General features: G+C 45.7%; 1 protein-coding gene across 7 annotated transcripts in view; it reads left to right on the top strand.

The window, feature by feature from the left end:
- The first annotated feature begins 1,718 nt into the window (after positions 1 to 1,718).
- Bphl (biphenyl hydrolase like) overlaps positions 1,719 to 12,767 on the top strand; it is a 36,256-nt gene continuing 25,207 nt past the window's right edge. For 3 of the 7 annotated variants that reach the window (XR_015640885.1, XM_087591029.1, XM_087591027.1), the window contains exons 1-3: positions 1,719 to 1,840; positions 8,851 to 8,954; positions 11,287 to 11,453. Coding sequence is in view for 4 of the 7 variants with exons in the window: in XM_087591029.1 (XP_087447155.1) it covers positions 1,734 to 1,840; positions 8,851 to 8,954; positions 11,287 to 11,453 (378 nt within the window). In the remaining 3 variants the exon portion in view is untranslated. 7 annotated transcript variants of the gene reach the window in all.

The raw sequence follows: 12,767 nt of genomic DNA, 5'->3' as shown, positions 1-12,767 counted from the left end.
ATATATAATAAAATAAATCTTAAAAAAAAAAAAATAATGAGACCCAACAGCATAGTTTTTTATTCCTTTAGATCACTTCCTTAGGAGAATCTTCCACCTTGTTCCTTACCGCATTTTCCAACATGTCATATTTACATTCAGTGACAATTCCAGTAGTGTGTCAACTCTTGTCCACACGTCTGGATGCTCCCTTGTCAGTACTTCCTCCGCTGTATTTTGCTGTATTCCCAGCACTTGGGAGGCTGACACAGGAGGATCAAGCATCCAAGGCTAGCTTCACCCTAAGCTTGTCTATGGTATAAGCAATACATAAAGATGTCTAAAGGGTTAACATCCAGTTTGTGGCTAGAAGTGAGCAACTTAATCTGATAATGTTTCATAACTGCTGACGTAATATTACCAAAAAGGGGCCACTGAAGGTGAGGAAGGGGAAGTGGGGAAGAAATCAAGGTTCCCTTCATGGTTTTATCACTTCAAAAGGGGGTTAAAATGGAGAAGGAGAGGCTCAATGACATTTACAAACTGGTGGTTATAAAGATTAAGAGCTAGTATTAGTGCAGTGAAAGGTATGGTGTGTTCATACAACATTAGGAAACTAAGCTGACCTGCATACCCCTCCGCAGCTGTGTGAGCCAAGTCTTTCCAACTTCCCTTCCCACTGTTTCCTCATCTACAGTTTGGGGTTAAGGGGGATGGATGGAGAAAGGGCATTTACTAACTAAAAATAAAGTGAAGCACTTTAAGGTGCCTGGCACAAAAATGATGGTAGTTTTTGGTACGAAGCATTGAAAGCTCTTCCCCCTATTACTGGAATCGGTCATTGGTGGGTGATTTGATCGTGAGGGCTACAGTCTAATCAATGAAATAATCCATTGATGGATTCATAATTTGATGGAAGATTATAGATAGGGGCCTGACTACAAGAAGCAGATCATTGGGTGCATATCTTTGAACTATTTCTTCCTTTGAACAATTCCTTCCAGTTCCTTCATCTCTCTCAGCCTCTGTTAAGCAAGCGCTCTGGCCTCTGTTCCCACCAAGTGCTGCCTTGTCCCATACCCAAAGCAATGGATCCAGATGACCTTGGACTGAAAACTCTGAAACCATGAATCTTTCCTCCTTTTAAATTGTTCTCAAATGTCTGTCACAGTGATGCATAGAGCTAACACAGCAACAAGATGTACGAATGATGAGTTCTTAAGACTTACATAATAAATGTTGACATAGGTGACCTAAAGGCTTACTACTCTTATGCTTAGCACCAGGGAAGAGGGCTAGATATGTGGGAAGTGGGATGTAGTCAGGTGTGGTGACGCAGGTCAGAAGTCTGGATATCAGGAGCTCACGGTCAACATCAGCTAGTTATAGGCCAGCTTGAGCTTTCCTTTCTCAGCAGAGGCAGGAAACAATGATGGTCTGTTGTGCACCTGTGTGTGTCTCAGAGGCTCTGCCTAGATACCCAGCAGATGACAGGAGCACAGCAGGTGGCCCCGTCTCCCCTTAGCCTTGGACTCCATAGCAATTGCAAGCAAGGAGCAGTTCCTACTGGACTGTCTCTGAGAGAGCTAAGACTAGAAGGACACGCTCTGTTTCTGTCCTGACAGGGCAGGCCTGACAGAGGGCAGAACGGGCAGGGCACGGCGGGCCAGGGGCGGGGCTTCCAGCTTAGCACTTCAAGGGTGGCATCCAGCTGGGCGCACGCGCGTTCTGCTAAGGCTGTGCGACTTGGAGCTATGGCGACCGCAGCAGTCCACCCAGCAGCCCTGCGGTTACGGTTGCTCCTCTCACCCCTGAAATCCCGGATCTGCGTACCCCAGGCCGAGCACGCAGCCACCTTCGGGTAATGGCGCGAAAGGGCCAGCGCGGTCCACTGTCCGGGGAGGGATACGGACGCCTGGCGTTGTCGGCCCTTCCTTGCTCAGACCCAAGTCCAGATCCCGCAGAACTGGTGCGGGAGCACTTTAGTGCCTGGGGTTAGGTTCAAAGGTGCTGGGTTGTGGTCCAGCTTCCTCAGTGCAGAGGGAAGAACTGGGGCGGGGGTGAAGGGGGTGGGGGGACCGCACATGTTTGCTGGTGTTAGCCAGTTACTGGGAACAGTAAATATTCCTGCCTCATCAGAAATCTGCCTAACCTGCTTCAGTGGCAGGTAGGGCCCAAGTTTCCTGAGTCCTTTTTCTTGATAACCTCAAACTTCAGTGTGTAAGACAATCTGCTTGGAAACCTGTGTAAATTCAAAGTCCCAGGTTCCCCTGCCAGAGGGTCTATTGTGTGTGTGTGCATGGTAATGGCCAGGACACTGAATCTTCCATTCCATTTCCACCACGCGCCACCCCAGCGCTTTGCTAAAATAATAACATTCATGGAGACCTACTGTCTTGAAAATGGTTGCTCAGCCTCAAGAGAATGTGAGCAGAAAATGTAGATAGGGCAGCCCGAAGTTGTGCACATCCCCACCATATACACATGAAGACACAAGCAGTGGCCGTGTGCCGTTTACTACTGGTGGGCCATTGACAATAGTAACTGGCATTTAGAACTCTACTAGATGTGAGGTGGAAACCAGCCGTTGGAGCACATAATCTGGAAGTAGAAAGAAAAGGGAAGCCACCCAATTTGTTAAACGTTAGTAGCAAGATTGTGTAGCTTTTGGTCTTTGTATCCAATTCAGATTTCTTCTCTCATGTGACTTTAAAAGCTTTGTAAATATGCAGGTGGAAAAAACATGTCAATAACTATGGTTGTATAAATTGCCAGCGAATAGTAGGCATTTTATCCAGTTTCCTGATTGCAAGAAGGGCTTAAATGAGTGCACTAGGGTTGTGTTAATGTCATACTCTTCGGTGACTTAATGGTTGTTGAGAGTCCCATTCACTTCGCTGCACTGTAGACCACTCTTCCTGGAAGATCTCTGAACGTTTGTTTCTCTGAGTCTTGCCCTGCTGTTTTAGAAACACACACGGCCTGTAATCTGAGAAACCACTCTGGCTGGTTAAGCCTGAAGCCAGGCCGCAGCCCCAGGCAGCCACTCTGAACAGTCCCTGGAAAATCTCTTCACAGCCAGTGTCCAGCCTGAAGCTAGCTGAGTTAGTTGTGTGCCACAGAGTTTCTTGTAAATCTGATGCTTGGAACTTTGACCTTTTTCTTACTGCATGATCTCTGTGATCTGTTGAAAAGTTGTCTTTTCTCTGTCAGTTCTGATATTAATAATTTACTAAATCTGACAGTCTGAAGACAGAACTTTCTGAGTTAACCTAAGGAGGCCCCGCCAGAGAATCAGGTCCATTCCTTTCCCTTACCCCTGCCTCCACGCCCTACTTGGCAATGAGACTGAATGCCACCCCAGCATGTTTGCCCTGTTGAGGACTCAGTTCTGACAGGAGATTAAAGAGAAATCATGGCCTTTTGAATTCGTGTAGTTTAAGTAGCTGTATTATTGACCCTTCCTAGCTGTGTGATGGTAGACTAGTTCAACCTCTCTGGGTCTCTGGCTTTGCAGTGTTTGTATTTGAAACAATGATTGTGAAAGACCTGAAACAGAATAAAAATAAATAATTAACAAGGACAATTAATGATATCATTAGCATTTTGAATGAAAAAATAAGAAAGAAAGGAAAGAACATGACCACCCCTAGGTATGGTGGAGGAGAGAGTTTATTATAGATAAGGTAGAGCATAGCCAGAAGTAGACACAATTGGGAGAATCCAGATCTGAGGTGAGGTAGAGAGCGGGGCGGGGAGGGGAAGGGAGAAAGGAGAACCAACTACAGCAGCCAGAAGGCCAAAGGTACAAAAAAGGGGCGGGTACCCAAAAATGTCTGGATTATATAAGAAAGAGCCTCTGGGGGAAAGAGCAGTTTAGCCCCTAGGCTGGAGCGTTCAGGATAGAGGGCAGGGGATGACAGCCACACCCTGTAACAGATAGGGATGAGTGATGCTGGGAGAACCTGGAGGCCGGGTCCACTTTGATATGTTAAATAAACACCTCAGCCATTTGCCCAGGTTTGAAACTTAACATACATAAATAATAGGTCAGTATATAAACGTCATCAAACTTCATGTAATCGAGTAGTGGCAGCATCGGATACTGTGACTCTCGGTTATTTATAAGAAAGAAGAGTGTAAGCAGTAAGGACTTTCAAAGTGCAGCTGTATCTTACTAAGCAATTCTTACTTTCACCTCTAAGTGAGGTGCTCACTTAGGCTTTCTATTGCTTCAACGACCAAAATACAAATAGGGGAGGAAAGGGTTTATTCAGCTTATGCTTCCACATCATAGTAAGTCATCAAAGACAGACAGGACAGGAACTCAAGCAGGGCAGGAACCTGACTCAAGACAGTCAGGACAGGAACTCAAGCAGGGCAGGAACCTGGAAGCAGGAGCCGATACAGAGGCCATGGAGGGATGCTGCTTACTTGCTTGCTCCCCATGGCTTGCTCAGCCTGTATTATTACCGAATCCAGGTCACCAGCCCAGAGATGGCACCTACCTTGGGCTGGGCTATCCTCCATCAATCACTAATTAAGAAAATGCCGTACAGCTGGATCTGATGGAGACAGTTTCTCAATTAAGGTCCCCTCCTTTCTGAGAACTCTAGCTTGTGTGTCAAGGTAACATGAGACTGGCCAGCACAGTGCTGAAGCCAAGACTCCAGGTCAGACCCTCGGATGCTCATCTTGGGCTGGGTTATCCAATCCTGTGATGATCAAATTAGCTTTCCCACCAACTTGGGGCCTCTCTGTGGTAATGTTAGGTTAACTACTCAGAAATGAAAGGTAGGTAAAGTACTTATGAGAGTGCAGACACATGGTAGTAAGTACTTGACTTGGTTTACCTATGTGCCCCAATCCCTTATGTTCTAGCCTTCCTTGACAATCACCTCTCTTTGTTTGAGGGGAGTAGGACCCCCCCACCCCATACCATATAAAACATCACAGGTCTCGCCGCCCAGGGAAAGGAGTCAGGGACAACAGGAGACAGGAAGGTACACTTTGAAGGCCTCTTAAGAGTGATTCTCCTGTTGTTCTCTAAGAAATTAGCTCAATCTTGCTGGCCTGCCGGACTCTCCTGAGGAAATTTAAAAGATGCAGTTGCCTACTTCCTGTTCAGATTGTGGTGTAGTGAAGCCTGGACTCATAGATTTTGAAGGCTGGTCAGTGATTTGAATTCAAATTTTGAGCCCTGCTGCAGTAACAGGAGAAAAGAGATGTTGGTGCTGGTAGGCTGAACTGGCTGTGTTGTACCCACGGCCCAGGGTCTACATCATCTCCACCTTTACCGGAAAGGCCCCACACATGTACACAAAGAACTGGTGGTGGGTGATATCTGCCCATCTCCTGCTAGCCTTCAGGCTTCAGGAGGACATGCCTTTAGTGTCCTGTAAAGTGTGACTTTCGGAGCAGCTACAGGGCTGTGCCCAGAGTTTCTGAGTATCTCTCCAGATTGTCCTAGTCATGGGTGTTTGTAAAACACAACACAATCTCATAAATATTCCTGCTTCAGACCTTATAATTTGAAGACAGGGTGTTGGGGGGGTGGGAGAGAAGGGGTGAAAAAGAACATTTGACTCCCAAGTAAACAGGGTTGGGGAGTAGATTATTCTTTAAGTTTTCTGAGGGTTTCTGCCCTTTTCATCCTACCTAAGAGTTTGAGAAATCCAATACCAAGTGTGGTTTCAAAAGTGGGCAAGCGTTTGGGCCCTTGAAGGCTGAGGCTGCATGCCTGACCCTTCCCACGTACTTAGCTGTTTATAAAAGGTCTGACCACAATCAAGGAGACCTCCTAACAAACCAGAGTCAGTGCTTTGGGCTTGACATGACCCCAAATGATTTCCTATATATCTCTAGAGAAATTAGCCAGTTTTCAGTCACTCTGTGATTAAACACAAACCTTTCCTCATGTTGGAAATGATAATTTATTAATATCTAATAATTTTGTTTGTAAATAATTCTCTGCCTCCTCCCCAGCCTTGGAGAGTAGAAGCAGTGCTTGGCTGGACAGGCTGGGGTGATGCTTGTCCCCCTAGGGTGGCAGCCTAGGACAATGAAGCACCAGGGACCAATTCCACTTACCGCAGAACCCCACATCGTCCAGTCCCTACCCCTGTCCCTCTGTCCTCTCACTTTGCTTGTGAGCATGCCCTGTGGTCTCCCAGCAATGCTCTCCTGCGTTGCTCTTAGGTAGACTTTTTAATCTTCTTTGGTGTTTCGTCACAAAAGACACTTTTCTCTCCCTTCAGTCACTGCTACCCAACCTGACATGACCTTTCTTGTTCTCTCCACCAAAGCCAGTTCCAAGCCTTTGCATAGAGGCTTGGAACTGAGTTTCTAGTAAGCTTAACTCTGACTACCTGATGTCCCTAGAGTCCTGTTAGGTGGTGATAATTTAGAAAGAAATCTGGAATGGGAAACCAAACCTTAGATCCAGCCAGATGCAGGAAGAAGTTAGATTTTGTTGTTGTTGTTGTTGTTGCTGCTGCTGCTGCTGCTGCTGCTGCTGTTTTTAACCAAAGAGGCTTGAATGTGATCAAAGGAGCTGCAGGAAAGATGCCTTTGTGAACCAGTGCTCCAGGGAGACACAGTGACGCTCAGGGCTCTGGCAGCAACACCAGTCCCAAAAAGCCACTGGCTGTGTGCACTGAGGACAGTGGGGGGGAGGGGTTGCCTTTATATGGACACCCGCATAGCGCAATATGGCTTTGACAAGCATGTTCTTGGTACTGAAGGCAAGGGAGCCCCTAAAAGAGCTCCTGTGCATGGGGAACAATAAAAGGGGGAGATGGTACTTTGTGCTTCACTGCTAACATGAACCCAATAAACACTAGTCAGCTGCTTCATTTAATATCAGAAACAAGAAACAGAGAAAGGAAATTTTATCTGGCCCAGGTGCCTGCAGCGTAAGTCAGCCCTCCCTGAGCAAATCCTCCCTGTCTTTGTCTTCTCTCCTGCTGGGCCAAGAGTGAACTGTGCTGAATAAAGTGAGTCTGTTGGTAGACTGCATGTTTTCCACTTCTGTCCTGATTCTAAGATGCTTAAAGCTGTCCTAACAATAAAACTCAATTCTCCAGACGAGTGGGGTGTTAACAAAAACAAATTGGCATCATTGGCTTTGTTATTGCCCCTCTGATGTTTGTGTAGATGAGCTTATTTTAGGCCTTCTTATTTCCCAATTTTGTCATATAGTTTTCAGAAGAACGTTTATATGCTCATATTAGATGTGCCAATGTTCAACACACATTCCCACTTGCCCACATTCTTTTTTTTTTTCTGACACAGGGTATCTCAGTGTAGCCCTGGCTATCATATAGCTTACTCAGTAGACCAGGCTGACCTTACACTCCGAGATTTGCCTGTCTTTGCCTCTCTAATGCTGGGATCAAAAGCATTCTTCACCATACATTCTGTCTTAGTCAGGTTTTCATTGTTGTGAAGAGACCTAGGCAACTCTAGGACATTTAATTGGGGCTGGCTTACAGTTTCAGAGTTCCAAGCCATTATTGTCATGGTGGGAAGCATGGCAGTATCCGGGCCTCCAAGCCCACCTCCACACTGAGACACATCCTCCAACAAGGCCACACCTCCCAATAGTGCCACTCCCTGGGCCAAGCATATTCAAACCACCACACATTCTTTACTGATTTTGTTGCTATTGTTTAAGACCGTCTCCCTACATATCCTAGGCTAACTTTGAACTTGTGTAATCCTCCTCCCTCTACCTTCCAAGTGCTGGAATTTCATGTGTGCCACTGTTAGGGTTTGTCTATGCTCAGCCCAGGGAGTGGCACTATTAGGAGCCGTGGCCATGTTGGAGTGGGTGCATCACTGTGGGAGTGGGCTTTAAGAGCCTCACCCTAGCTGCCTGGAAGTCAGTATTCTGCTAGCAGCCTTCAGATGAAGATGTAGAACTCTCAGCTCCGCCTGCACCACGCCTGCCTGGATGCTGCCATGCTCCCACCTTGATGATAATGGACTGAACCTCTGAACCAGTAAGACGGCCCCAATTAAATGTTGTCCTTATAATGGTTGCCTTGGTCATGGTGCCTGTTCACAGCAGTAAAACCCTAACTAAGATAGCCACTATGTTCTGCTTGTGTTATTTATTGCTTGAACTTAGTGAGTCATATAAAACCAGCACAGGGAACACAAAACCTTGTTTTTTTTTCAAAAATGCCACATTTTGACCAAGGACAGAGATGGGGTGAGGTATATAGAAGGAAAAACAAGTCAGTGGTTGGCTTAAATTTACTGCCAATCCACAAGAAGAGCAATTCCTCTGTCCTGGCATGCCCCCTCCCCATATCCTTTTTGTCAACTCCCTCTATCAGGGGAATGGCCAGGAAGGTCGTAAGGTCAAGAAGTGAAGCAAAGTCCTTGGACAAATGTGGCTCTCCCAGCCTGCCTTCTAGTACAACCCAGGACCACCTGATTAAGAGTGGCACCACCTGCAGTGGGCTGGGCCCTCCCACATCAGTCATGACTGTGTAAAACTGCCCCATAGACTAGCCTCTGGGCCAATCTAATGGAGTTGTTTTCTCAATTGAAGTTCCTTTTTCTAAGATGACCCAGGCTTGTGTCAAGTTGATCAGGAAAAAAAAAATCTAACTAGGTCAGAGGGCAAGCTTCTGGGTGCCGCAGTGAGTCAAGACAGGAAGACACTGTTCAGATTTTCAGATTTGCAGTCTGTTATGAAGACACAACCTGGATCAGAAAACTGAGGCACACACCAAAGCAGAGATGTGAGCCCGAGTGGGTACTGGTGCTAACTCATGCACAAAACCTGATACTCTGTCATATTAAATACACCAGTTTGGCATGATAAATAAGTCTTCCTCTGGGAATTCCTTTCTCTTCCAGCACTGCAGTAACTTCTGCCAAGGCGGCTGTGAATGGCATCCACCTGCATTACCAGCGAGTGGGAGAAGGGGAGCATGCAGTCCTCCTACTTCCTGGGATGTTGGGTATGTATGCACTTTGATGGAACACTTCTGCAGGCTGTAGATTCCCGTGATGGACCTCAGTGCTCAATGCCAAGCATTGGTCATTCATGTTAGCGCTTGCTAAAAACTCTCAAGGAATATCTGCCTCGTCAAAGTGGAGTGATCTAGAAAAGTAAATAAGTTTCTCTTGTATTAATTTGGTTTTTTTTTTACCCATTTCTTCCCCTATTTAAAATGAAAATGGTTTCCTTTTATTTGGGAGGGCTGCAGGGGTCAAGGAAACAGGGGTCCAAAGAAGGAGCAAATGATACAGATAGTAAGGTGGTGACTAGCTATTCTAGTTGGTTTCCCTGGTCTCCAGGGCTTTCTGGAATGTGAGACTTACATTACTAAACACAGCCAGGAGGCATCTGGACTAGGTGCATTGGATTTGTTTAATAAAATAGTGGGTGGGGGCAGGGTGTTAAAAGATTCTCTTTTCCTAACAGGGTCTTACTTTATAGCTCACACTTGCCTTAGCCCCATAAATACTAAGATGGCAGGTTTGCTCCACCATTCCAAGCCAATTTCAAGTCTTTTTCAAACCCAAACTCGGATGAGCACATCACTGTCTGCAGTGTGTAGAGCATAGAGGAGTCCCCTGAATCTCAGTCTTACTTCATGAGCAGTCCGGGTTTAGAGGTTCCAGAGGGAGTGAGCAGTGATTTGGGTTTTTTTGTTGTTGTTGTTGTTGTTGTTTGTTTGTTTGTTGTTGTTTTTGTTTTGTTTTAGGGTTGCTACTTTCTTTCTTCCTTCGTTCTTTCCTTCCTTTCTTTTTTTCTTTCTTTTTTTTTTTTTTTGGTATTTCTGTAATCCCATTATAGACTTATTGTGACTTGCCTCTTTCTCCTAAAGGTCATATACTGAAAAATTTCAGCTACTTTTGGTCCCGCTCTCCAGGACCCTGATCCAATACCACTGTAGCAAGTGAGAGTCTTGGGACACTTAACACCCTTTTCTTAAGCTTCAGTAATCAAGGAGATATTTACTCCAAAAGCTGGTGTCCAGTTAAATCATCAGCAAAAACAATTTAGCATGTTATGTGTGTTTTTAAATTATTTTAACACTGCAGTCATTAACTATACAAAGCATTCACCACTATAAATTTTTTTCATTTCTGTAAAGTATTATCATGGTTCTAAAGCTTTTTTAAAATGGAACAGTGGGAGTCTTTTTCCTACCTTGTCCCCTAGTTTCCCACGGGTCCCCCAGAATCATGCACTGATAATGATGTCTATTCTCTATACTTGTTTAAGGTTGTAGTACTCTTGGCCCTAGTTTTCGTGTGCATGCCCAGTGTCAGAAAGCAAACATTTCCTCATCTGTAAAACTGTTATTTTAGCTTGACCTCGCCACCCCTCCAATCCCTTACTTCTTGCCCCTCCTTTAGGATGGTTCTAGTTAAGGGGCCTACAAGAAGCTCCTGTGAGAGCTAAGGGACATACAAGAAGCTCCTATGCTGTAGACAAGGAGGTCTGCAATCATTGAGGTCTGCTTTTGGCGTGGGTTTTTGAATGATTTGTGTGATGGACTTAGTAAGTGAGCTTGGTTATCTGTGACTGGGCAATGTTCCCTTGTGTATTTGTGGCCCAAGTTCTGAGTGCTCTTAGTACATGACCTTAGACACACACACACACACACACACACACACACACACACACACACACACACTAAATGTGAGCATACCACACCTCCTGTGGCCGAGATAGTGGGGATTAACGGGGCCATCACAGGCTCTTGGCATGGGCTCCTTTGTGCTAGTTTGATAAAATACAATTTGATTTCTTAAACACACATGTTTTAGGGCTTTGATTTTACTTCTACTTAACTCTTAAGAGGCATTCATATTAGCTTAATGAAAAACTTCTGGAATATGAGACTTCTATCTGGGTGCCATTGGGATCTCCATCATTTTAGGTTATCTTTCTTAGAGAGATACTACCAGAAACTATCAAATTTGAAAGTTTATTTCAAGAAGATTTAGTTAATTCTTCCTAAGGACGGGTAGGAAAACTAAACTGTCAAAAGCTCTACAAAAATACTCGTCCCAAGCCTCGTTCTGGGCCCATCTATAGCTTCCTCAAAAATCACCACTAGGGGGAGACCGGCGGCAGGTCCTAACTCCATCAGCAGTGGAAATGCGCCTCTGGGCGGAGCCATTGCTAGACAACTCCCCGCCCCCAGCAGGAGTTTTTCTGGTTAACTTTGAAAAGCACCAGGAATTGTATTTTGAGATTGTTACTGCTTCTGTTTTGCTCTGGTGTTGGCTACGCTGAGAACATTCAGTGGAACGTAACCCAGTGGGTGTTTTCAGGAAGCGGAAAGACCGATTTTGCACCTCAGCTTCAGAGCCTAAATAAGAAGCGCTTCACATTGGTGGCCTGGGATCCTCGAGGATACGGAGAGTCCAGACCCCCAGATCGAGATTTCCCACGGGACTTTTTTGAGAGGGATGCAAAGGATGCTGTTGACTTGATGAAGGTGAGACCCAGAGAAGTGCCGGAGTCGGGAAAGACGACTGGGCCCATCTTTATTTGTCTTAATTCCCTGTGTTCTTTCTTTTTACAAAGGCAATACCATGTGAGTCTTAGATAAGGAAGAACTAAAGGACCAAGTAGAAACAGAGCCCAGCTATCTAACGATGCTACTGCCAAGACACCATGGTTCTGCCTTTCCCACCAGTCTCCTGGCATACGAGACAGATTTTCATTGTATAGTCTTAGCAGGCCTTGAGATCTCAACCCTTCTGCTTCAGCCTCGTGACATACTGGGACTGCAGGCCTATAACACCACACACAACAGAATACACAGCTTTATACAGATGAAACTGGAGTCCTAAGCCAACTCAACTCCCTGGCTTCCACCCAAAACAGCGACAAGAAGGGCTGGTGAAGAGACGGGAAAGCATTTTGAACACAATTGCGATTTGGAGAAGGTGGAAAGTAAGCCCTTTGGTCGGTCTCTCTGGGTACCGACATGAGCTTTAGGTTTAGGGAGAGCAGGAATTGGAGCGGTGGCAAGAAGTCTGCATAGGTAAGCAGTCCTGGTCAAGGTGTGGTCTGGTGTTATCTCAGTTCTGGTTCTGCAAGGTAGCCTGAGGAAGTCATGACTCCCCATGCTCAGGAGTCATCTCTCGAGGTGATTTGTCTGTAAGGCTCTGCCGTTCCTGAAATCCAAGCTGACTTCAGGCTTAGAACAGTATGCACAAGTCTGGAGCAGGACATTAATGATGGCAACAGTAAGATGCCACCGCTGCTCTTATGCTTGTGCCTTCAGCCTTGAGGGGGTTGTCCTAGTAGGGTTACCATTGTTATGATGAAACACCATGACCAAAGCAACAGGGGAAGGAAAGAGTTTATTTGGCTTACACTTCTACATCACTGGAAGTCAGGACAGGAACTCAAGCAGCACAGAAATCTAGAAGCAGAAGCTGATTGCAGAGGCCATGGAGGGGTGCTGCTTACTGGCTTGCTCCTCGAGGCTTGCTTAGCCTATCTTCTTTTAAAACCTCCAGCCTAGGAATAGCACCACCCACAATGGACTAGGCCCTCCTTACCAATCACTGATTAGAAACGGCCTTATAGGTTGCCTACAGCTCTATATTATGGAGGCATTTTCTCCACTGAAGATGCCCCCTCTCTGTTGACTTTAGCTTGTACCAAGGTGACATAAAACTAGCCAGTACAGCAGTCAAGATTGCTAGGTACCATCAGCCTTTAGGCAGACGTCCCTTGAATGCTTAACCTGGCTACATGCAGAGTTGAGCAGGAATCCAACCCAAAGTAAAAAAGAAGA

This window comes from Rattus norvegicus, chromosome 17 (genome assembly GCF_021556685.1).
Source record: "Rattus norvegicus strain SHRSP/BbbUtx chromosome 17, alternate assembly SHRSP_T2T, whole genome shotgun sequence".
Lineage (NCBI taxonomy): Eukaryota > Metazoa > Chordata > Mammalia > Rodentia > Muridae > Rattus > Rattus norvegicus.
Note: the sequence above shows the minus strand (reverse complement) of the source record. Positions and strands in the feature narration are given on the sequence as shown.